Raw genomic sequence first — 27360 nt, 5'->3', positions numbered from 1 at the left:
AAATGGGAGTAGAGTTGGGGAGGGATATACTGGGTAGGTCTTCTCCCACCAGGGGAAGGGGAGTAAAGGTAATGAGGTCACCACATGGATGCTGATATCCCACGTCAAGATGGAAGATGTCTGCAGCGTTCCAGACACAGGGAAGACACAGTTAGTCATGGAGATGAATGGCCAACAGGAGAATGAAACTCCTGGCCATGGGTTGCAGAATATATTGCTGTATCCCTATCATCATAGATGTATACAGAAGAATGGGGGTGCCAGCATAGCTGGCACGCCCCCATAAGATTCACCCCAGTCTGATGCAACAGCAGATCTCCACTACTCCTCCTCCTGATAACCAGTCGTACTTTCTATTCGCACCAGTCAGTTGGGCGGGGGCACAGTGACCTGAAAGAGATGTCATCAGTCAGTCCTTTATTTATACAGGGTTCCGCTAGATCTGACTTTTCCTGTAGTCCCACCCAGCAACACACATCATGCTGGTGACAACAATCAATTTGGTGACTGAGAGTCCAGGCTGTTATCCCACGCTGTGACAGCATCGGTATCCCACACCTAACGGTGTACCCCAGACAAACCTAAATGCATTACAGGCACTCTAAAAACTAACTGTCATACTAGGCTAAATGCCCCAGATTTCGTGCGATCACTGAAATTAAGCAGTGTTAAACACAGTTAGTAATTGGGAGGGGAACCACCTGGGAATACCCGGTATAATTGACTTTTTACCTTACTTTCTTTTCTTTTTTTTTCCTTTTGTTAACCTCTGGAAAATATTTTTCCAATTTTCATGTATCATTTAATTTTGTTAATTGGTAACGTAATAAAGTGCAAATCTGTATTTTATATCTTTACTTTCGTAGCCTGTGGATAATATTCCTCAGCACACGCTTCTTGATTAGACCGGGGTTCGAGCCCGTCACCACCAAATACGGAGCATGCGGAAAGGACAGGGAATGACCACCGCACCGGAGCAATATGGCCTTAGTTGCTAATGCTCCTAAAAACCAAATAACAACATAACAACAACGATAATATTCCTCCTATTTTTGCTTATTAGAATCGCTTTTAATAGAATTAAAATTCAGTTCGTAAAAGTGATCGCAATGAACTGCACTTACTACATATCGTATGGTGAACAGTATTTTGTTATGGAGTGTCCGTCATAAAGTGATTTGATCGTACAGTAATCCATTCGTAAAGTGGGGGGGGGGTCCACTGTAGTGAGCACTGTAAGGCATGTAGCACACGTGCAGTGTGTCGTGGATTGACAAAAACGCCAAGAAAATGTGACACAGAATGATTCATCCCCTTACCATTGTACCACTCCGTAACAGGCATGAACGACGCATGACCCAATCGGTCTCCCTACTGATTGCGTCATGCTATTTCTTTCATCATTCTCCGCTGTATTTAATAAAAAATTTCGGCGGAAAAAATTTATAATTCAACATGTCAAAGACTAATGCAACAGTGAGCATTATAAGGCATATAAAGCATGTATATATTTGCAATGCACCCGCTGAAATTACAGCATGCAATGGAGTTGAACAAAGAAGCCAGAGAAGGTCCATCCTCATCTTCAGATCCTTACATCTCAGAAATGTTAGAAGTGAATTTGGAAGAAGGCGTCATGGAAGTTGATACTGCAAATGAAAACAATGAAGAGTCAGTCCTTGAAGCCCAGTTGTAAACGAAAAGTGAAAAAGCCAAAACCGACTGCCAGAAGAACTCCATCAAATCATTCGACACGTGATGGGCATAATACACAGCCTGAGCAACAATGGGATCTTAGGAAACACCAAAGAATGCACACACAGTTTAAATGTACATGCCTGGATAATGATTTCGGTTCAGTCTGTTCTGTGTGTGATCAACTTTGGTTCAAGAATGATGTATAGATTGTACCAGCTACAGATCCTGGCAGGGGGCCCTCCTCCTGGATCTGGAAATCACCCGCTGTGGCATTTCCTACCACATTGCCAAAGGACTACCCTGCACTTTCATGAACTTTATAGTGGACTTAACCGCTAACCCCAAAGTGGAAAAACCAGGCTCCAAAAACATCTGCAGCAGGCGTGGCAAGACTGTTGGTCCACAACGACCAAAGGAGAAATCACAAAAAAGTTCCTACCCATTGACAGCGTGTACCCTGAACCCCCAATGGTTCAAACCCGGTCTCTACACGACCTACATGCTAATAGGTCGTGGAGCATTCAATGCAAAACTGAACTCTTTTAGGATCCTGGTTAACCCACACTGCATTTGCGGCAAGGCTGAAACATGGACTCGCATCGTGCATGACTGTGCACACTACAAAGACCTCCGTTGCAGGCTAATAATGGAAATCACTTACCTCCCGAGGAACCAAGAGATGCATCTACTGGTCTCACTGGAGGAATATAAGGCCCTGGCCAAATATGTGCGAGATCTTCACCAGACACAGAACCCTAAATGCAATCTATAGGGAACACTAACAACCTTCTGAGCCAACTCCTAAGCTTCTGACAGTGACAAAACAAAACTAATCCAAAGCCACACCAAGCACATACCACTCACCTGCACCTAAAGGAACAAATCTGGATGGGTCAACGATCCATGCTTGAATAAAAACCTGACGAGATACAGACTAAATGACAGACTCAACCTTGCACTTTGGATGGGCCTTGAACCCAAGAGTTGCCTCCATTGGATAGAGACACTAGTACAAGCTAACAACCAACAGAAATGGGTTGCTTAAACTGTGACCACAATGCCATGTGACAACTGCCTGATCCTGCTCAACTGAAACAAGTCACCAGACGGGACCTGATCCCAAGAGCAACAGAAAATCACCTGAAATGACTGTAATCACCTTAGAAGTGAAAACCACCACATTAAACAACACCGGACAGGAACTACTTCACTGAGAGGAAATCACAATTGAGACCCAAAGTTGCCCACACTCTGCAACTTTGGGCCTCAGCAGGAATCCAGTGGCTAAATGGCCAGATGAACAACAGTACACAAAACTACACTCCACAATATCCATACACTTTTAAATCTCTGGCCTTTACAATGTACTGTAACACACGACAATGTATACTATGCAGAGATGGGAGAAACCCCTGGTGCTGTTAGATATTTTACTTTATATGAAACGTGGCAAAAGAATGCAACGATTGATAAAGATCTTGAGGAACAAGTAAGATACAGGTCCTCATTTTGGAAAATGGTACTAGAATGGTTATTTCGGATTATGCTTATGTTGGCTTAAAATTCTTTAGCATTTCGCTGTCATCGGGAAGGATTTTTGGAAGATGACAACGCTAATTTTTTTATCGCAAGTCCATTTACTTTCCTACTATGATGACGTAAGGAAACAAATTATTAATAAGCCATCTGGTTCAGTAACTTATTTAAGCCCCACTATCCAAAATGGATTAATAGAATGTTTAAGTACCAAATTAACTAAAGAATTAACACTCAAAATTAATTCAGCACCATTCTATTCACTAATTTTAGATACTACTCAAGATATCACAAAGAAAGATCAGTTAAGCATTATTGTACGACATGTTCACATAATTCACAACGAAAATGACAAATCCAAAGATTTTGAAATTTGTGAACTGTTTTTAGGATTCAATGACATGAATGTTCATTCGGCAGAAATGATGATGGATAATATAATGAAAATATTACACAAACTAAATATCATCACTTGATCCCACTGTATAGAATTTAAAAATGTCTCAGACCTCCTTAGTCACCTCTATGAAAGCAAAAACCCTTTCCTTTACCCCTAATGGTAGTTACCTCTTTGAGTAAATCCTACTTCAGCACACTGATCACTGCCACCTAGTGGTTCCTATATCTGCAGATTCTTAATGCATGAAGAATCACTACTGATAATCAGATCAAGAGTATTACTCCCTCTAGTTGCCTCCCAAACATGCTACTGTAGAAAACAATCATCCAATAAATCCACAAAAGCCTTGCTAGTGTGTGAGTGACCAATCCACAAATTCCAGTCAATATCCAGGAAATTAAAATCCCCCATTATAAGACTCTCTGATTTACTGGCCAACTCTATCTCCCTGTACAGTTGTTTATTGTACTCATCAGAGTCATTAGACCTATAACACACTCCTACTCTAAATTTTGATCTCCCAATGCTTCTGTCACACCAAACTGACTCTACACTGCACTGTCCAGCGATGTCGACTGACTTCACTTCCTTGGATTATATGGGTTTCTTAACTAATAGCATAACCTCTCCTGTCTATCCTTCCTGTACACATTGTACTCCTCAAATTCCAGTTCTTCATTTTGAGCAACACCTCAAATTCATCAAATTTATTTACCAAACTCCTAGCATTGGTGTATACGCAAGTATACATGTATCTGTTCCTATCCTTAGCTTCCCTAACACAACACGTGTGTTTACTTGTACCGCAATGACTCCCAGCAGTCTCTGAAATACCCTGCATCTTGTTTTCCAGACTGCTGCTCATTCCAATAGAAGCAGTGCAAGAATCACTTTCACCTCTGCTAGTGGCTACTTTTAATCTATTAGTCCTTGTATCCCCCCCCCCAAGCTAGCAGTTTTCCGACCCACTTAACACTGCCTCGAAAGCATCAGCAAATATTCTTGCACCCTTTCTATTTAAGTATCCCATCCCTGTATAAGCAGTCTCTCCTGTTAACAAGTACAGACCAGGCTGAAAAAATTTCTACCCCTTGAGCCTTGCACAGTCTTTCCAGGGCCAAATTGATCAACAAGGCTCTCATCATATACTCCCTTCTATCGTGTCTGGGCAGAATTGCAGACACTTTCAAATTCAATCCTAGTTAACTGCTTTTTTTCAACAGTGACCTGTACTTGTTTAGTAATTCTGCCGGTCTCCTACTCTTAATATCATTAGTGCCAACGTGTACAACAGTATCACCTTTTGTGCCCTTAAAAGATGATATCTGCTCTACAACGTCATCAACCTTTGCCTCTGGCAGATATACCCTGGTCCTGTTCCCCTATCCTTTTTACATACCATGTTTCCCATTTCCCTGACAATAGAGTCACCAACAACTACTAGTTCCTGTGGGACCAGTGCATTCTGCCTTGGGGGTTGCTGCTGTGTTGCGTGATGATCAAGTGCAAGCTCTGGCATTGATGTGGGCAACTAACAGCTTGATGGGCCCCTCAATTTAGATCCTTCGAGGGCATCTACTCTGTCCTTCAAGCTCTCATATAGGTCCATAACAACACTGAGTTGTTACCTGATTTCCTCACACTCCTTACATCATGTACACATGAAGACATTCCCCTTGGAAATATCATGTCCTGTACCTGAATGCTCCACAAACATCAAGCAAGCAGTGCATTTTAAAAGGCTGTGATTCAGAGGCCTACTGCCTCCCTCAGTTCTTCCCTGAGCCACAGCACTCCCATTACCTTGAGCCTTTTGCTTTGCTGCTCTGGTCTGAGTCATGATTTCGATTCAATTTCAATAAAATTTCACTTTCAGTACAAAATTATAACCCTAAACTTGTATCCCAACGCAGTTATAACACTATATATATTTTTTTTTCAGTATCGCATATTATCTCCGAGTTCCATATCAAGTTATGTATTAATTAATTATGTTAAGTTTGTAAAATCTAAGTCGTTATACGTATTTAACATTAATTAATTTTTAACGTAATTAATTATGTTACGTTTGTAAAATCTAAGTCGTTATATGTTAAATTTAGTAATCTTGTTAAACTTCATTGTCAATTTAATTGACAATGAAGTTTAACAAGATTACTAAATTTTACTGATTAATTGACAATATTTTATACTGTACTATACTAAGCTAACCGTATCTAATTCGGGATATATACGTTGTATCGTATAACAATGGCGACCAGTTATGAACGGTAAATCTACTGACACTAAGTATTATTAACTTCCAAAATCTCACTGTCTCAATTCAGAACAAACCAAGGATCTTGACTAGGTCTATAAGCTACTTATAGAAAATAATTTAATATAACAATTAGTCAATAAAGCAGCTAAATATTGCTAAAAACTACTGTTCGCCGGAGCTGCAAAACTTGTAAAACACATGGATTGGATACCCTTACCGATACCAAGTAATAACCTTCAAAATCTCTAAGTTAAAAATTAAACTAAGTATCGTAACTAGGAATATAAAGCTACTCTAGAAAATAAGTTAATATGCCAATTTAAGTTTATAAAACAGAAAAAACTTCTATTTTCCAGAGAGTTGAGAGACTTGGTAAGAAATGGGTCATGAATTAATCTAACTGCCCTCTTTTGAATGGAATCTAGAATAGGGTGGCCAGATTTATAAAACAAAAAAACATGACACTCATGACGAGTTGACATGATTCAACTGTCATACTAGTTAAAATGAACCTCTTGTACTTGTTTCATGCCACCTAGTCATAACTGTTTGGCTTGATTAAAATTGATATAGGTTAATGTGAGACTAAGCCAGCAATACATATGTATTTCTGGCTTAGTCTCACATTAATATTGTCAAATTACACAAATCTTTATTGAGCAGATGGTCCAGGATATACACTGTTAATATTTTTGTCATATTTTGTAGGTGGCTGAATTTCATCCAAATGGTTTGGCTGTTTACAAGGAATGTCTTTAAAATGTGTTATTGTTATTAATATTGCCTGTACAGTATCAGCCCACAACTGGTTCCTTTCATCAGTCCAAAATGTGTTCATTAAAGAAAACACCCTCTCTGATGATGCATTTGTGTGCCAGGTATTCCTAACACAAAACTCACAATGCATATTAGGTTCTCAAATCTAATGTCTTCATTTTTCATTATCTGAATGTCTCAGTCCACTTGTTGCTAGTTTTCACAACACATTTCTTCCATTGATCGATTTTAGATTCACATATATTCTTCACATGATTCATTTCAATGAATAGTTTGTCTTCATCTGTTACTTTTATTATGTTGATGTCAATTTTGGATATGTTTTCGACACTGTTGAACAACACATCAAGACGGGGAGATATTAAACAAAGCCCATGTGTATATTAAGTGCAATAGCATCATTAAACCCATTTAAAGTAACATAGCTCTGCAAAAGGCTTGGCCCAGTTTTCCACATAGTCTAGGAAAATATCATAGAAATTGATGACAGTCTCAGCAAATTCAATATCTCTGATGACACCATCCTCTATCAGTTGGATTTTGAGGTCCAGGGCAGTCACTTCTTGTGCCACTTGACTGCCACAAATGTCCTCTCGTTCAATCTTTTTGATAGTGTTATTACACATTTTAAGTTGGCTGTGAATAAACTTGAACCAGAGAACTGTGGATTATTAAAAAAAATCCCTCAAGAATTTGGGGCTTTTATCTTGTGATAGAAATATGACTTGAGACCATCAAACATTTCAGTTATTCTTTACTCTGCAGGTAGCCTACTCCCAAGATGTTCAGCAAGAAAGCCATCGCATCTTCACACTTCCTAAAAGTTGCTTGTATTCCGTTTCAACAAAATTGCAGAAGGATTTCAATGCCTCAGACCCATTCTGTTTTACTTTGTTAATAATTGATTTCACATCAATTGGCAACATATCAGCACTTGTTTACAAAGCGTTATACACAATATGTACAGCACAGCCTACTTTCAAGGTGTTCATTCATTTTCATGTTCTTGCTTAACTTTTGAAAGACATTACTCTTGCCTTTTCTTGCAATGCCTCTGCAGTTGTCACCACAAAATGCTATCTTGTTGGTTAACTTATATTTCTCCAATATGGACAGAATGTTATCCACTAATATCTCAGACGTTTCTCCTACGACATTTTGGAATTCCAATTTCACTTGTATTCCTTTTGTGGGTATAAAATACCTCACCAAAACCGGGACCAACTTCAGGCTTGAGTGATTTGATGAATCTACCAAAACAGATACATATTTTGCCTCACGTAAGTCACTCATCACATCGCAAAATACAAATGGAGTCAGTACATTTACAACTATACTTTCACATTTTGTTCTATCGCATGTGAAAATTTTCAAGAATAAGTTTCAAATGATGGTAGATGTGCAATCCACTGATCTAAACGAATGGTTATGCTCGATACTATGGAAAGCTAGCAATCCTTGTACAGCGAGACATTTCAGTTCACCATTTACATCTTGTTGTTTTTTCATGAAAGAGGTTAGTTTATGGCTTACACTTTTTGCTGCAACTGCTTCTTTTTAGCAGCATGCTGTGTAATATCTGAATGACCACCATGTTCAACAGAAAATTCAGCTGTACAAACAGTGCATAAAACTTTACCATTAACATTATGACTTTCGGTTATGAAAGGCAATTCTTGTTTTTAACGTGTCTGTGAAAGTATACTTTCACTTGGGCATCTCATGACCTCAAGAAACTGAATAATTAATTAATTACTAGACCCTTCAAGTAATGTTACTAAGTTTACATCACCACAAACACATCAATACTTTTAAAATCCCTGGGGAAAATACTAGAATTCATTCGCCCGTGCTACGAACAAAAATCGACTCGTATTCTCGACTGTCTTGTGCATTATAATGCCATTTGTGGAAACTATGTGAAAGCCATCTGAATCATATCTTTCTAGATTATAGTGCCCATTTATTGGAAATAGGATAAGCCTCTTTACTAATTTGCAAAAAATTGCATAGTTAGGTTAGAGTTTATGAAAAATAAGAGAAATGGGAAGTGTGTTTTTAAAAAAAAAAATGGGACATTTGCCATCCTGTTTACATTTTCTCGGGACACTGGGATCAATGGCTGAGAGAGGGGACAATCCCGTTAAAAACGGGACATCTGGTGACCCTAGTCTAGAAGCTTGAGAGAGGTTTTGGGGGGAACCACCCCAGATGTGGAAACAACATTCCATTGTAGAATGGATTTGAGATTTGTATGGAGTGAGTAGTTGTTTAGAAGAAAAGTAGTAGAGGTATGTAATGCAAGAAAGCAAGCTTATGTAACATCAGCTTAAAAAAAAAAAAAAAAACATTTCACACATCCCTTCCCTCCAATGGTTTGTCCAGTTCTTCCTTGAATTTATTTAATCTATCAACTTCCACAACGACAGATGGAAGTTTATTCCAGCAATCAAATACCTGCTGGCTAAAGGCAAATTTCTGTACATCAACTGTCTTTCCTCAATTTCAATTTATGCCTCTTCAGGTTTGTAATCTGAGAAAGAGGAGGAATCTCATCAGAATTGAGCCTGCTCAACCCATTCAAAGCCTTATATACTTATACACCTCAATTAGATCACTTCGTAGATGCCTAGTCTCCAGACTGAAATTTGCAGAACTTAAGCCTTTTTTGGTAACACCAAGAACAAAAGAGAAAACCCAGTTTTTTAGCTGTAGAGGAAGCAATATTAGTGATGTACTTATGCCAAGAGAAATTAGAAGTCAGGGTAATTCCTGAATTCCAATTTGTAATGACAAGATGTGTAATCTTGTCTAGAAATCTGAGTGTCATTAAAGATAAGCATGTGAGCAGAAGAAGGATCCTTTTTGCAAGATATAAGACAGGTTGCAGAATAGAATGATTGAAATTAACTAGATTATCTTTGCCCCATTGGAGAAATACCCGGAGATGAGTATTTAAGGAATTTGTTTTTTTTTTTTTTTTTTTATGAAAACCCCAAACACGAAAAGTATCAAAACCTATAGTACTTAGTACCATGCATGGGTTGAAGGAGAAGTATGGGGGGAGGGGGATGCCGGGCAACTTTGCTCTAGAGACTAAACATGGGTTTCACCACTTCAAGCAAAGTGGTGGTATTTCACCGGTTGATGAAAGTCATCTACCACCTACATGTAGTGGATATTCAAGGAGTTAAAGATATTTGTGTAGGGAAAAGTTTCTCCGACTGAAAGGTGGAATGGAATATGATATCATCAGCAAAACTATGGATAGGATTTCCAGTTAATGGAAGAAGGTCAATAATATATATGAGTTTAAAAAAATAAGAGAAAGAACTGAACCTTTGGGAACACCAGCATTAGTGAAGAAGTTAGAAGACAGAGCCATCTACCATCACCCACAGTGAGCATCAGAGAGGAACCTGGATACCGAATTATAGAAAACAATCATCAATCTTTCAGAGGGAAACTTATTTTAGAAGGCCATTCTGCCAAACATGATGAAATACCTTTAAAATATCAAGAACAAGTGCTTGAGTTTCATCAAACTTTTCTATTGAATTTGTCCATGGATGGGCAACATTATCCATGGGATGTCAGATGAACTCATGGTAGTGAAGAAAAATGCACGGGGGGGTGCATATAAATTATCACGTGACACAGAAGCCTATGGTAGATATAAACTAGTCTGTAATCAAGGCAGTTAGGCAAGCAAGGCAGATTACGAGACATCTTTGGCAAAGGATGCAAAGAAAAACAGCAAAGACTTCTTTACTTATATAAACTCTAGAAAGAAGAGGATGAATCAGACTGGTCCACTTGATATCAGTGGTTTGACTGTTGATGATCCTGCTCAGAATGCTGATAAACTGAATGAGTATTTTGCATCTACATTCACACATGAGGAATTTTGTAGAGAAGTAGAGGCCAGAAGTTTATCAAACTCTAACAGGGAGCTAAATGATTTTATAATAACTGAGAGCAAAGTGGAGGAGAACTTGTTGAAGTTAAGCATAAGAAAGGCACCTGGGGTGATTGGGGTCTATCCAGTTATATTAAGGGAAGTAAGCAAACACTTAGCCATAATTATGAGAGCAACCATGGATTCAGGGGAGGTCCCCATGGGCTGGAGATATGCAAATGTATCTCCAATTCACGAGAGGAGGGCATAAAAGGGCAACATGAGTAATTACAGACTTGCTAGTTTAACTTCTGTTCCGTGAAAAATAATGGAGTCACTGGTTAAAGAAGCATTGCAGGCTCATCTAGACAAGACTCCAGTAATCATTCAGACACAGCATGGGTTTGTTAAGGGGAAGTCACGTCTGACCAATTTGTTTGGATACTACAATGTTGGTCACAAAGGAAATGGAGGCAAAAAATAATTTCGATATCATATACTTGGATATTAGGAAAGCTTTTGATACTGTTGTACATGGACGGCTGCTGTACAAATTGGAGCAGTATGGCATTAAGGGCAAGTTCCTGCTATGGATAAAGGGTGGTTGAGTAGGAGAAAACAGAGAGTGGTAATCAATGGACACTGCTCTTTGTGGACTAATATTATTAGTGGAGTCCCTCCAGTGTTTGCTGTTGGGCCCATTGTTATTTTTCTATATTTATCAGTGATATTGATGAAGGTATATCAGGCTTAATTTCCAAGTTTGCAGATGATGCAAAGGTTGACAGAGGTGTTAATGACAGTATTCTACTGGAGCATGAAAAGAAAAGTTGGGCAGATAAGCTGAGAGGTGGCAACTGACATTGACAAATATAAGCTGAGAGGTGGTTTAACATTGACAAATACAAACTACTGCATATGGGTGGCAATGACCCCAGAGTGACGTACCAGCTGTGTAGTGCTATACTCACAGTAGTGGAGAATGAAAAAGACCTGGTGGTAATTTTGCAGTCAGATATGAAGTTTTATGAGCTGTGCAGACTGGCTGCCAGAGCAGGTCATGCAGTCGTGTCAATGATATACAGGAATTTTGCTAGCAGGGATAAGGAGCAGATTTTCCACTTGTAAAAGGCACTTGTTTGGCCACACTCATTTTAGGAAGGATGTAGAACTCCTGGAAAGAGTATAGAGGAAGGGCATAATGTTAGGGTCGGGTGCCACCTGTGGTTTCCCACATCTGCGCCATATGTACACTGTGAAGAAATACAGAACACTGTAAATGCCAAAAAAATGTAGTATGTTGAATGTGTAGTATTGTGTTGGGTTCTGTTGTGTGTCCTGGCATTTGGTTGCTTGATCCCTGATGGGACCCCACGTTGCCCGCACACAACACTAGGAGGTAGCCAGGCTGCCCATAATTCTCTGGCTAGTCTCCGTCAGGGTCGCTTGAGCTTCCTGAACAGAGACCAATTAAAAAAAAAATAATAATAATAAAATATATATATATAATGAAATAAATAAAAATAAATTAAATAATAAAAATAAAAATATTACATAATAAAAATAAAAAAATAATAATAATAAAAAATAAAATAAATAACAATAATAAAAAAAAAATAATAATAATAAAATAAAAATAAATAAATAAAAAAATACGGCAGTACAGGGTGTACGGAAGAAGATGGGGGGTGAAAGTAAGAGTGAGGGGGTGTAGGTGAGGGCATCCCCTAAATTGACAGTGGAGCGTATGCCCCACCAGGAGAAAAGGGGGAGGGGGATAACTCCAGAAGCATAGAAAGGCCACTCGGCGAGAGTGTTGAGTGTGACTTATATTTTGCAGTGGAGTGGTCAAGACCACTGGAGCCTACCCAACCATGTGGAAAGTTAGCAGGTAATCCTACCCTGGATGTTCCAGGGTTAGCAAGTTGATGCTGGTAAAATGGTCAAGTACAGATTTTTTATTTCAAGTTTGAGCAAGTCCCTCACAGGTTTGTATCCCTAGCTTGAGTTGGTTGTAGAGTCCTGCGCCTAGAAAAGAGGTTCTGTGCGTACTCTGTTAATAATTTGTAGTATTGTTCATCAGAAATTAACAGGTGCTCCTGCCCTTGAGGTATGTGTTGGAGTCTGGTGTACAATGTTCCTCGAAGATCATCATAAATTGGGCAGTTATAAAGAAGATGGTCCTAATCTTCAATTTCTCCACATTACAGTAGGGGTTATTGATGATTCCCAAGGTATTCTCAACTTATGATTTATAGAGCCATGTCCAGTTATAATATACGTACAGTAGAGGCCAGGAGAGAACCAAGGCGGCGACTTTGGATAAACTAGTTTGACATCCGGGATGAATTTCTTAGTTATTAGGCCATTGTCTGTCTCCTCCCATCGGTGAGGGAAACAAAGGGTTTCTCTTACCAAGAATGGCTTAAGTTCTGCAAATTGCAGCATCTAAAGCATTGGCATAGCCAGGATTTTTTGTCAGCAAGGTACCATTTTCTTTCTAAAAAGCACCATGATACAAGATTTTGGCATTGGGGGGTACAATGTACTTGCTGACCCTATCCTGGCTACACCACTGGTCTAGAGACCAGGCACCTGCAAGGTGATCTGATTGAGGTATATAAGGCCTTGAATGGTTTGAGCAAGCTCAATGCTGATGGGATTCTTCCTCTTGCTCAAATTATGCATTTGAAGGAGCACAAATTCAAATTGAGGTAAGACAGTTGTAGAATAGATGTGCAGAGATTTTTCTTTAGCCAGCGGGTGTTGATTGCTGGAACTAACTTCCATCTGTCATGGAAGTTGATAGCTTAAATAAATTCAAGGAAGAACTGGACAAACTTTTGGAGCGAATGGATGGGTGAAATGGGAATGTTTATTTATTTTTTATTATTATTTTTGGCTGATGCAGTGTGAGCTTTAATTCTTGTATCATATAACTTTGCTAAATCTAATAAGCTAGTGTGTCAAGAGTAGATCAACACTGACAGAATCCATATTGGCTCTCACTGAACAGATGGAAGATTTCTACATAGTTTAGGAGTTGGCAGTTAATGTATTGCTTTAGGAAGAGTAGAAGTAAGTGCAAGGGATGATAATTGAATGGGAAGAATATATCACCCTTTTTAAGAACTGGCTGGATACGAGTAATTTTCCAAGTAGAAGGAAGAATATCAGTGGAATGAGAAAGTGTAAAAAGGCAACACAGAATAGGATTAAGCTCAGGAGCACATGTTTTGAGAACAAATGGAGCAATACCATTGGATACTATGACTGCATCATAGTATCCAATCAAATTGGTCAGGCAAGACTTCCCTTTAACAAAGCCATGCTGTGTCCGAGCTATAACTGAAGTCTTGTCTAAATGATCCTGCAGTGCTTCTTTAACCAGTGCCTCCATTAATTTTCCTGGAACAGAAGTTAAGCTCACAGGTCTATAATTACTTGTGTCAGCCTTTGATCCTCCTTTGTGAATTGGGGTCACATTTGCACATTTTCAGTCTATGGGTACCTCCCCCGAGTCCAAGGAAGCTCTCATAATTATGGCTAAGGGTTTGCTTACTTCCTTTGCTGCCTCCTTTAATATAAATGGATAGATCCCATCCACCCCGGGTGCCTTTCTTGTGTTTATCTTCAACAGTTTCTCCTCCACTTTACTCCCAGTTATTTCAAGATTCTGTAGCTTACTGCTAGAGTTAAATACACCTCTGGCATTCCCCTCGCTGAATAACTCCTCATGTGTGAATGTCGATGCAAAATATTCATTTAGTTTGTTAGCTACCTGAGCAGGATCATCAACAGTTGACCCATCAATATCAAGTGGACCAATCTGATTCATCCCCTTCCTTCTAGAGTTTACATAAGTAAAGAACTCTTTGCTGTTTTTCTTTGCATCCCTTGCCAAGGATTTCTCGTAATCTGCCTTCGCCTGCCTAACCTCCTTTGTAACTTGGTTGCATATCAACTTGTATCTATCATAGGCTTTTGTGTCATGTATTAATTTGTAAGTATCCCATGCATTTTTCTTCTCTGCCATATGCCTCATTAGTTCATCTGACATCAGTACTACGCGTGCGCGTATAGTGTGTGGCAGCATGCGAATGAGCTCCGATTAAAGTTACTAATTTGTGCGGTTATACTGTTTTGATTTTCGAGAAAGATGTTCTAAAGAATTCCTCTGGTGATGATCTGTCCGGTAATGATGCCAAATCGCCTACATCTTCCTCAGGTAATGTTTTTTTTTTTTTATATATTATTTCTTGACTGTTTGTATCAATACGATACAGTACTTCCATTGTCCAACTGTAGAACAAAAGCAGTTGGCTATTGACAACCAGTGTTCGACGACTGTGAGTGCTCCCACCTCTTGGTATCTAGGTCATTGCCTCCGGCTGTTTTAAAGACTTTGCCTGAAATAAACTAGGGAGTTGTGCTACCACAAACACCGCCTAATCCCTTTAGAGCAATTGTCAAAAGTGTTCTGCTTCGCCTTCGTTTTTCCGCCCTGGTAGGGTAACTACTAAAATCATTACTGTCGCTTTCCGTCATACTGCAATGCCGACCAGGAACACCAAAAATCAACTAAAGACGACTACTGTCATTTGCAGCCTCTGCAACAAAGAAGTCAGTGAAGTGGTCTCGTGTAAATTATGTTTCGCCCTACTTTGCGAATCGTTCGGGCCTAAAATCCCTACATAAATTAAATGCCCCGCGTCGCAAGAATTTCACATGCGTTCCTTGCAAGAACAACCAGCCGAAAAAATTTAGGTCCTGCGAGCAGTTTACCAGTTGCACAGATAATCAAGTTGGTGAAGTGATCGCAGTTCCATTAGCAGATGATAATGATACATCACCCACTTCCAGCACCTCAGCTGCTGATACATTTCATCCAACTGACTGCTTCCCAGATATAAGGGCCGGATCCGTGGAACGGCTTATTTCCCATTGTGATATCACTAACGCCGCAACCTGTTCGGTTGACCCTGATGATGAAGACTCTAGCTTCTCTAAGTTAACAGATGCAAAGGATAAGTCCCACCATCGCAGTGTCGCCACTGTAGCAACTCAAACAGAAGACTTCGCCAATATCCTGCATGCACAGCCAACAATGCATGCAGATCCCCAAAGAAGGAACTCCCCACCCTCTATCATGTTTACTAATGTGTCTACACAAACTGATTTTTCGCTTGCTGAATCTTTGTTTCCTAGCCACTCCACGTGCCTCTTCAAGAACCGTAAATCACTTGAAATTATTATAACATCAATACTTGAAGATATCAAACACCGTATGCTCTGCACTACTAATAACTACGTATCCGCCATAGCTGATAACTTTTCTCAAGATCCAAGTTTGTGTACATGTAATGATGGTGGTCCAGCTATTAAATGCGCTACGACTCAGACCTGCGCTACTAATCAGGATCACAATAACTTATCCTACAGCACTAATGCACTGAATTCTGGCCAAACACTAAATTGCCCCGAGATCCAGATAGCCAAAGAACTTCCTTGCCAGGAAAACCAGACCAGAAACCCTGCCAATCCTACGGAAGAATCAGCTAATCCAGATAAACCACTTAGTGTCCCACTCCACAAATCACAGAAGCCATCTACTACATTGCAATGGAAACCCAATCCTGAAACTATCGTCGAGCCTTACTCGTACTCAAGCCGAGTGTATCAACCTACAATGCCGAAGAAACCGGAAATCCACAATTGCGGCCCCCAACTGCTAACATTACAACCATCCCGGGCGGAAGTTGTAGCTGCACCTCCTCCTACACTTGTGGTCCAGAGTTACTGCAGTAAGCCTCGCCATCCTGAAGAGGGTAAAATGGGAACCCCAAATGTACTAAAGAGAAGGCGATCGTTTAAAATGGGCACCTCGGCCACCTCCAGGCTGCAGGCGATGAATCCACCAACTGTCCGTCTTCGACGAAGTCTATTCGTTTCCCGACTGGCCCCAAATACAACTCCAGATGATATCGCGTCATACATAATGCATGAGCTGCACTTTACTGTGTCCGTCACACTTCTTAAGAAAACACCCCTGCATACATCGTTCAAAGTTGAGTGCGATGCACAGAATTTCAGCTCCATATCAGCGACTGCTCTCTGGCCGTCTGGATCACTACTCAGGCCATACTATGAACCTAAATCCAATATCACCCCACAGCCATGGTTAATGCGCTATCCCACCAAGACTGCTCCCAAGCGTGACGGTTTGATAGGCATTCCTATTCTCAGAAGCCCCAAACCAGGAATCAGGGTCACACGATGATGAGCCCTATACATACCCCGATGACAAAACCTCTGATCAATCTCTGCAATACCACAGCTACAATGAAATCCACCCTCAGCTCATACCAACTATTGTAACCAACCGTGCTAAAAAGCCAACAAAGAAAATAAATAATGTCCTCGAATCAGCACTCGTGAAGGTCTCGTGTCACCTTACACTCAAGATTTTTTATCAAAATGTTCGTAGTATTCGGAATAAGCTCGAGACACTTGAGCAGATGCTTCTGTCCCAAATGGCTGACGTCATCTGCATGTCTGAAACCTGGCTGGAACCACAACAAGAATCAATTGCCTCCGCCCAAGCTGCTGGTTACAAATCTTTCTTCACCTCCCGCTCTCATACCTGTGGTGGGGGGTGTTGCTGTTTTCATAAATGCCAGTAGACTTGAGTTCGTACATGTAGTCTCCAGCAAATCCAATCTATTCGAAGCATTGATAGTAACGGTCAAGATCAACTCTTGCTTATTAGATCTCGGTGCAATATATACACCCCCAACCCCCGATGCTCAGACAATCAATGATATTGCATCCTGGCTAATAAATACGCTTCACACATCTGCTATCCACCTCATCTGTGGGGATTTTAACTTACCACCAAATCTCCAACATCTTCATGAGTCACTTATGGCTAAGATTGCACCTAGTGGCCTCAGGATCATAAACGAAGGCCCAACTAGAGGTCTTCATCGCCTGGATCTCATATTATCGTCTGGTTCCTGTAGCGTCGACATTAAACCCGAAACTCACTTTGAATCCGATCATGAACCCATCGTAGTCCTATTGCAGCTCCCAACGCCCAACTTTAATGTCTCCCACTACGTCAAAAGGAAGATCATCATCTCTCCCACCTTCCTACAACCGAACAGATGCCTTTATGCAACAAGATTAATTCCCTGGGAAGTTCTCGAATCAGGAGATCCGGAACTGGCTCTAGACATATTAACTAGATGGTTGCACACTGTTACTATGTTCTCAGCAGCTAAACAGGTCAGTATCTCTGCTAGAACTAATGCTTGGTGGTCTTCGGAGCTAAATCACAGTTTCAAGTGCAAACAGTCCCTCCATAAACAATGGAAACAGTCTGGTACAGCATATGACCGAACTCAGTACTCCAAAGCTAGAGCACTGTTTAATAGACTGAAATCGCAAGCCATTAAAGAATACACTGACAAGACCTTATCCAAAGGCAAAGTGCCATATACCCATAACTCTGAACCAGATTCCAATTTCAATCCAGTTGAATGGATCAACTATGTAGCCAGATTCCAAGACAACATCACACAACCATATGATTACCAACCAGACCCCATTTCAAGTCCAGATGATGAGCTGTTTTCCATTCAAATCGATCGACAGCAGCTTCGTCAAGCCATCAACTCGCTGCGTCCGTCATGCACCGCTGGCATCGATAATGTCCCACATTTCATTGTAAAGTGCCTCAGTCCATATATCCTTGATCCTCTGCTCTACTTGTTCAACTCCATCCTCTCTCATAGAGTGTTTCCGGCATCCTGGAGCAAATACAGTCTTGCCCCACTACCTAAAGTTCAACTACCAAGCCAGCCGAAGCACTATAGACCGATCTCCACTGCATCCACGCTCCTAAAGCTACTGGAAAAAGTCCTTCTTCTGCATATAACACGCCATCTTCTTCCACAATCATCAAAACAACTCCATTATGTTCTCCCTAATAGATCAACTGTCTCCAACCTTCTGGCAGTCCAAACGGAAATTTTAAATGCATTTGAGGCCAAATCAGAAATGGCGGTTGTTTATGCCGATATTGAAGCTGCTTTTGATAGCCTCAACATCTCAGCCCTTCTGAATCTCCTAACCAATTTCTTTCGGATCAAAGGTGACGTTTTCGCTTTTCTGCACTCGCTCCTCCAGAACAGAACAGTGTACCTCACTCATCGTAACCTCTGCTATACCCGATCCATCAATGCTGGTGTGCCGCAAGGTGGCGTTTTATCGGGGTTACTTTTTACCGCCCTCCTTATTCCGTTTGTGTGTAACAGAGATGATGTCATTACCTACGCCGACGATATAAAGTTCCTAACGGAAATACCACCATCAGCCGACAGAGGAGTGATCACATCGGAAATCTGTAATAAGATCACAGCTTTCTCTAGCCATCTCAACCATTTCGGTCTCAAACTGAACCCCCAAAAATCCGTTATTATGGTTTTTTCTCTGAAGAAGTGTCCCACATCCATACAACCCTCACTGCAGGGTGCAGTTATTCCAAGTGTTACTAAACACAAAGATCTCGGTGTAACCTTCGACCCAAACCTTAGGTTCAACTGTCACATCGAATGTGTTCTACGCAAGATCAACCGAATGCGCTGGATTGCCCGTCAACATCTTCTTCATAACACAGACGCAAGAACCACAATCAGATATCTGGAAACCATTGTGTATCCTACCTTTCTGTATGCCTCTGAAATATGGGCATCCGCAGTACCTTCTCTCATGAAGCCCATCTTCGCCAGTGAATACTGGATATTGAAGTGGGCAACCCACAAACATCGACTCCCCCCTCAGCAGAGGACCACCAGCATGGCCGACCAACTCCAAATCCCGCGGCTGCCTCAAATAATCAGCATGAGGAGAACTGTGACCACAGTCAAACTGCTGGTTGGCAAAATCAACTCCCCTGACTTTGGGATATATGCCAGTGGCATGTTCCACTTCCGTCCTTACGAGCCACCCCTCTTCTTCAGCTACAACGGAACAGGCTGAAGATCAGTGACAGATTCCTACCTGGACAAGTACTTCCTACAGAGGCGCCTCCGTAGCCAGGTGGGAAGGAGCAGCAGTGCGTAGCACACGCTTCTTGATTAGACCGGGGTTCGAGCCCGTCACCACCAAATACGGAGGATGCGGAAAGGTCATTCAGGGAATGACCACCGCATATCCCGGAGCAATATGGCCTTAGTTGCTAATGCTCCTAAAAACCAAATAACAACAACAACAACAACAACTTCCTACAGTACAAGCCCTGCTAATGATCGGAGTTGACCTGCAGAAATTCGCTTCTGATCGCAATTACAGGCGCTCGTTGGCCAAACTTGTTCCCCTTTTGTTTGGCCCCTGATGTCGACTCATACTGATATCTCCATCTGCTATCTCCTATGAGGTGCATAACGGCACGTCGCAGGCAAATCGACGAACTGTCTTCACAAGAAAATGCAATACCGAACAATAATGTGGCACTGTGAAATTTTCTGACTTGTGTGAATATGCTTAAATATGTGCTTTGTACATATGAATGTGTACATACCTTGGTGTACTGTCTGCCTCACAACTATGTACATACTCATATCTATTGAATGGCTAATGCTACGTTTTTAATTGTTATGTAATATTTTATACTGCACAAATTTTTATACTGTACATATTTTTATATTTCTATATCATTGTCAAGCCCCTGGCCTCCTGGCTGTGGCGGGCACATTATTGTATCTTTACTGTACAATAAAGATCTTCTTCATTTTGGCCTAAACCTTGAACAATATGTCTTAGTTAGTATGTAAAGCCTAGTAGCTTCCAAGATAAGTTCTTTGAATGCTTCCCATTTTGAATTTGCTGTTGGTAACATCATCAGTTGGTCCCACTGTATAGAATTTAAATACTGTCTCAGTCCATCGTAGTCGCCTTTACGGAAGCAATAACCCTTCCCTTTACCCCTAATGGTAGTTACCTCTTTGAGTAAATCCCACTTCAGCACACTGTGATCACTGCCACCTAGTGGTTCATTTATCTGCAGATTCTTAATGCATGAAGAATCACTGCTGATAATCAAATCAAGAGTATTACTCCCTCTAGTTGCCTCCTGAACATGCTGATGTAGAAAACAATCATCCAATAAATACACAAAAGCCCTGCTAGTGTGTGAGTGACCAGCCCCCAAATTCCAGTCAATATCTGGGAAATTAAAATCTCCCATTATAAGACTCTCTGATTTACTGGCCCACTCTATTTCCCTGTACAGTTTCTTATTATACTCATCAGAGTCATTAGGCCTATAGCACACTCCTGCTCTCAATTTTGATCTCCCAATGCTTATGTCACACCAAACTGACTCAACACTGCACTGTCCAGCGATGTCGACTGGCTTCACTTCCTTGGTTTTTATGTGTTTCTTAACTAATAGCATAACCCCTCCCATCTTCCTATCCTGTCTATCCTTTCTGTAGACGTTGTACTCCCCAAATTCCAGTTCTGCATCCCTTATATCTGCGTGACACCACGTCTCTGATATCCCAACAATATCTGCCTTTGATGATTTGAGCAATACCTCAAATTCATCAAATTTATTTACTAAACTCCTAGCATTGGTGTACATGCAAGTATACCTGCATCTGTTTCTATTCTTAGCTACCCTAACACAACCCATGTGTTTACTTGTACCGCAATGGCTCCCAGCAGTCTCTGAAATATCATGCATCTTGTTTTTCAGGCTTCTGCTCATTCTAATAGAAGCAGTGCAAGAATCTCTTTCACCTCTGCCAGTGGCTACTGTCAATCTATTGGTCTTTGTCTCCCCCATCGGAGAAGAGGCCTTTATGAAGTGCCCAGAGGACCATTTACCTCACTTAAACCATGTTCTTGGAAGTGCTGTTTGTGAGAAAAAGATCAGGAATGTCAGCTGTGTGGTTAAGATTATCTGGTATTCTGCCAGATAAATGAATAATCTGTGCGAGGTCATTGGTAATTGCAAAGCCTCAGCATTTCGACCAGGTGCATCCATGTGACTAGAAAATGGAAGCCAGCTGGAGTTGGGAACATTAAAATCACCAATGAAAATTACTTTGCTTTTGAGAAAGTTGGACTAGAGAAAGTGAAGTTTCAAAGAGTTCCAAGAGATTAGTGGAGTTGCAAGAACAATAGAAGCAACAGATGATTTTGAAAGAATGAGGTAGAGAAATTTTAAGCTTCAGAAGATCAAAAAGAGGAAATTCATAATTATTAAATCTTTAATAGAGAATATCAGAGCGGACATTTGTAGAAATACCACCTTTGAAGTGAAAGGAATTGTACAGCACATAATTAGAACAACTGAGATGAGCAGTGGTTGAATCAACCTATAATTGGGATTCTTTCAGGAAAAGTAAAACAGAATTGGTAAAACAGTTTTATATTTTATGACCACTTATGACTGAAAACAATGCTTTTTTTTTTTTTTTTTTTCCTTCCTTTTGTTTGTTTGTGGGCTTTATTGTGCAAGGGCAGCATGGCCATAATGCACCTGAAAACTGCGTCCGAATTATTGGGGAAAGAAAGGACATGGAATTTTTTTAGATATATTTCAAATTTCTGTTATGAAATTTGAGAGACTAGTCAGATGACAAATCTTAACAGTTCTGTAATGAGAGATTTAATATAAGGTATATATTGATTTTGTGTCACATTGGTCTAATGTAGGGAAGTGCACCTGTCAGAAAGTTAAGCATTTGTTGTGTTTTTCATTTTTTTGTTTTTTTTTTATTACTATCAGTAACTTTACTCTGATTTGACTAACTTCACTTTTCTTGTATATGAAATGTGAATTTATGTTGTATTTTGATTTATGAAATAGATATAAGTCGAAATCTAGACCAAGTGTGTAAAGAGCATCAAGATGTACACAGCCAGCTGTAAGTATTCAAGGTATCACTAGTTTTTAAATTATGCAAAGTGTAAACTTTAAGCAACTGTTGCTGTAAATTTGACATAATACATTATTTTAAGGCATGGTCTTTAAAAATCTGTAGAGAAAATATGAGTATTTATCATAAATATTTCTTTTGGATGAAACTGACTGGCTATTGCTCAATATGGATAAATTAAAACATAAAAGTATGTATAATCTATAAAAGTATATATAATAATGTTACGTATATAATGGTGTTTCACTTTTATCCAATTAACCAATAATTAAACTATAATTCAATTTGATTAATCACGCTTTTGTCATCTGAAATTATTGCTGAAACTACAGCACATATTGTATTTTCCAAGTAACTGCTTTTAACATATGAGAAGAGTAAAAAAAAGACAATAATTCAGTAAAATAATTGAGATTTTGTTCTAATTATTTTATGGGTTTGTTAATTAATCACTTTTTTTTTTTCCTTTGAAGCTATGCTAGAAATAAATGTTATTTCACAACAGTCACAGGAGCAAGTGCTTTATTTCCCAACTTTTTTGTTTTGTGCGACTCTTAATGCTCTTATTCTTTCAAATCCAACTATGAAATGTCCATAAAGTCTAATTTTCAGTGAGGTTTATCCCTTGATAGGATTTATCTAAATGCATGACCAAGAGCCATCAGTGAACTGAAGGCAGTTCAAATGCAGCAGGATGTGGTACAAGTGCTTTTGTGTTGCACAACATCATTAGTAGATTATATAACTGATTCTAGGAAACCAGAACAGTACCAAAAAGAAGAGGTCAAGGCTGCCCACCATCAACTTTGCCAAAGACACCAACAATTATTACCCTTGTTGTAACTGATAGAAAATGTTATTCAAACAATATGAATTTGGTTATAGAAAGACATGTATCAGTTTACCCCATACAAAATTATATTCATATTCAAAAAAAGACTTTATGCCAACCAAACAAGTTTGAATTCATAAAAGGACTCACAAAGGCTTGGCTAGGTTAAGTCCTTTTCTCTTTGCAGACAGGTCCACAGGTCAGATGTTGGAGCCAGAGCATAAACCTAATTGTACAGACTGGTATTTCTCAGCTGTTTACTTCTAATAATTCTTTTTTGAGTGAAGCAGAATTTATGACTCTTTAAAATTACACAAATGTGCCTTTAATTTTTAGAGCAATTTTTGTTATTGTTATAAAGGATATAATTCTGTATTTAGAATCCTTCAAGTTTTGTTTTCACACATATTTATATGCTCTCTCTCTCTCTCTCTCTCGTAATATTGTTTCAACAAGTGTTTTTTTTGGGAAGGTACCTAATGGTACGCCGTACTGGCACCTTTATTAACAGTGACGTGTGCCATTTGGATGCAGTACACATCGAAATTTATAATATTCAGTAAATATTTTTCACGTTTACCTACTATTCAAATAAGCTTAAAGTTGTTTAACTAAATTTGCATTTTTCATTGTCTATTGTTAAGATATTTTCTATATCAAACTTTATAACCATTTTTAGAATTCTAAATTATTCAGTTGGATCTCTGTTTAACGAACTCCTTTTATAGTGAATTTTTTTGAATTTCCCTTTGGAAGTTACATTTAAAATAGTTTCCATTGAGCGAAGAAAATTTTCATATAAAGAATGGATTAGGACAGACTTAACTCGGTAAGCACCTGTTTGCATTTCTGGCCTTTAGGCAATTAGTGCTGCTGCATGAATTAAGAGAGCTAATGGGATTACCATTCTGCAACTTACGAGTACTTATAACACCTATCCCACCACCTGTCCCACATACGGGGAAGTCGCACTGGTCAACTGTGAGCAGATCAAGGGGTATTCCCGATGCTGCCAGTGGGCTTTCATCAACCTTCTACTGCAGTGATGTCCAACCTTTTTCCCCCAGGTCAGGCTAGCAACCTCCTACCAACTCTCATTTCCCCCCCTAGAAATTTATCCTGGGCAGGGGGGGGTTCCCCTTCTCTTTCTTCCTTCCCACTCTTCACCTGACTCTAGTTTTCTTTTCCTCCCTGGGAAACTTGTTCCCAGGGAGGAGGGCAAGCAGATAGGGGAGGCCTTGCCTACCAGCGACTCATCCCTACTTGGATGAGTACTTGGAGGCAGAAGTCCAGGCGATCACTGCTTCCATGTAGCCAAAAGGCCAATACAGAACACACACACAAGCTCACAGACAAAATTTGTCTGTCTAATTACTTACTCCTGTCCGGGAGTTAAAACTTTTTTTTCTCTCTGCTTCCTTTTCCCCTATCCCAGTTCAACCGGTTGGATTTTTTTTTTTATTATATGACACACACTGGCCTTACCTTGATAGAATTTGTAAAAACTGAGTCGGAGATTAACTTCTGTTCTAGGAGCTGCCCATACAAAAACACAAATTCAAAATACATATAAAATTTTCCTGTACAGGGGCCATATTCAAAAAAATTCAAAGTTAGATTTCTTCCGCGGGCCGCACTGAGTGATTCGAGAAAAATTAGTGTTACATTTTCCAATCTTGTTACATGTAAAAGAAAAATTGAAGATATTTGGAAATTTTATTAAGTGCATTTACTGAACAAAACATTTAATGAGAAAAGTTTTTGATAATTAACAAAATTTTAAATTCTGTTTTAGTTCACTTTCCGCACGGGCCATAAGGTTGGACACCACTGTGAATGAACTGTAAGTCCCCATTCGAGAATTAGGAGAGAGTGGTTTTCTTTTACCCTGACAAATAAACATCTGTTGTTTTGCGGAAGTGCGTTATCCACATTTTTCCGTAAATTTTCCCAATCTTTGTTTACATGGTCACAGTACCCGAATATCCAAATGACACAGACATTTTGGACAGTTTCAAAAAAAAAAAAATTCAAAATTTAACAACTAGTTCAAATAACTAGTGACAATATCGATGATGAGAGAAGGAAAATGAGGACAACAAAGGTATTAAACCTTCTAAGCATGAAATGTTGGCATTTGGTGAAATTGAAGTTAGAAAATTGTCAATTAGGTTACAGTTCAATGAAAGAGATACAATTCGGGAATTTTGGGGGTACCTAATTGATAAGGTTTCAGAAGAATTGAAGCATTTGATGAACGCTCTGAGTACGATACCAATTTCATCGATGAATATGAACGAGGATTTTCACAAATGAATCTGATCATCAGCGCAACTAGAGCATTGTTGATGACAAAAACAATTTCTTCCCTATTATTTCTTAAAATTGTAGGCCCACTGGTGACACACTTCGATCCAGCAAATATCAAGGGGTAGAATTTTTTTCAGCCTGGACTGTACTTGTTAACAGGAGAGATTGCTTCTACAGGGATGGGATACACTTAAATAGAAAGGGTGCAAGAATATTTGCTGATGCTATCAAGACAGTGTTAGGTGGGTCGTAAAACTGCTAGCTTGTGGGGAGACAAAGACCAATAGAATGACAGTAGCCACTGGCAGAGGTGAAAGAGATTCTTGCACTGCTTCTATTAGAATGAGCAGAAGCCTGAAAAACAAGATGCATGATATTTCAGAGACTGCTGGGAGCCATTGCGGTACAAGTAAACACATGGGTTGTGTTAGGGTAGCTAAGAATAGAAACAGGTGCAGGTATACTTGCGTGTACACCAGTGCTAGGAGTTTAGTAAACAAATTTGATGAATTTGAGGTATTGCTCAAAACATCAAAGGCAGATATTGTTGGGATATCAGAGACGTGGTGTCACACAGATATAAGGGATGCAGAACTGCAATTTGGGGAGTACAACATCTACAGAAAGGATAGACAGGATAGGAAGGGGGGAGGGGTTATGCTATTAGTTAAGAAACACATAAAAACCAAGGAAGTGAAGCCAGTCGACATCACTGGACAGTGCAGTGTTGAGTCAGTTTGGTGTGACATAAACATTGGGAGATCAAAATTGAGAGTAGGAGTGTGCTATAGGCCTAATGACTCTGATGAGTATAATAAGAAACTGTACAGGGAAATAGAGTGGGCCAGTAAATCAGAGAGTCTTATAATGGGAGATTTTAATTTCCCAGATATTGACTGGAATTTGGGGGCTGGTCACTCACACACTAGCAGGGCTTTTGTGTATTTATTGGATGATTGTTTTCTACATCAGCATGTTCGGGAGGCAACTAGAGCAGTGTTGCCAACTCTTAATAATATTTCCCGCTAGCCGCATACTCAAAATCCGCTATTTTTAGCACTTGACCCGCCAAATTTTTTAAATTTTCATTTGTTTGTACTTGGTAGTGAATAAAAACAAACAAACAAATAGTATATATAAATAGTTATTTATTTTTCTGTTTTTAATATAAAATCAATATCTAAAAATCTAAATTAATTTCGAAATTCAATACCGCCTCATCATATGCTTCTTGTGTACCTATTTTGCGAAGCACTTCTTCAGGTAAAACATAATTTTTACAACACTTTTCAACTATTTTGAGCCCGTATCGTACTGATAAGATTGCATTAACCGTGCCAACACTCATTCTGTTGCGTGTTTTGTTTTTTACTAGATTTAAGTTGCTGAATATTCTTTCCACATCTGCATTGGATAATGGCAAAATTAAAATACCCAATGCAAATTCGCTAATTTCTTTAAATGGATTTTTACCGCTTGCATCTCGATATTTCGAAACTTCTGACCAAAACTTCATTGTAATGTTGATGTTTTCCCATTTAACGAGAGTAATGTTTATATACCGTTGCTCAATTTTTTCAATTTCTACTTCAGACAATTTTAAGTTTTTGTAATAAATTTAACAGAAAATTTTGCTTTAACATATTGTTAACTGAGATTAATGATATTTTTCTAATTCTTTTATGTTGTCCAGAAGAA

The 27360-nt window shown here is 39.4% G+C and overlaps 1 protein-coding gene across 1 annotated transcript in view; it reads left to right on the top strand.

The window, feature by feature from the left end:
- The window catches only part of LOC150088099 (DNA repair protein RAD50.L-like), a 553006-nt gene that overhangs the window by 221992 nt on the left and 303654 nt on the right, over positions 1-27360 (top strand). The window contains exon 11 of the mRNA XM_090370570.1: positions 22451-22508. Coding sequence (XP_090226696.1) covers positions 22451-22508 — 58 coding nt within the window. The remainder of the gene's footprint in view (positions 1-22450; positions 22509-27360) is intronic.

This window comes from Mastigoproctus giganteus, chromosome 3 (genome assembly GCF_048544385.1).
Source record: "Mastigoproctus giganteus isolate SK-2022 chromosome 3, ASM4854438v1, whole genome shotgun sequence".
NCBI lineage: Eukaryota > Metazoa > Arthropoda > Arachnida > Uropygi > Thelyphonidae > Mastigoproctus > Mastigoproctus giganteus.
The sequence above is the reverse complement of the archived record's forward strand: the minus strand, read 5'-3'. Positions and strand labels throughout refer to the sequence as shown.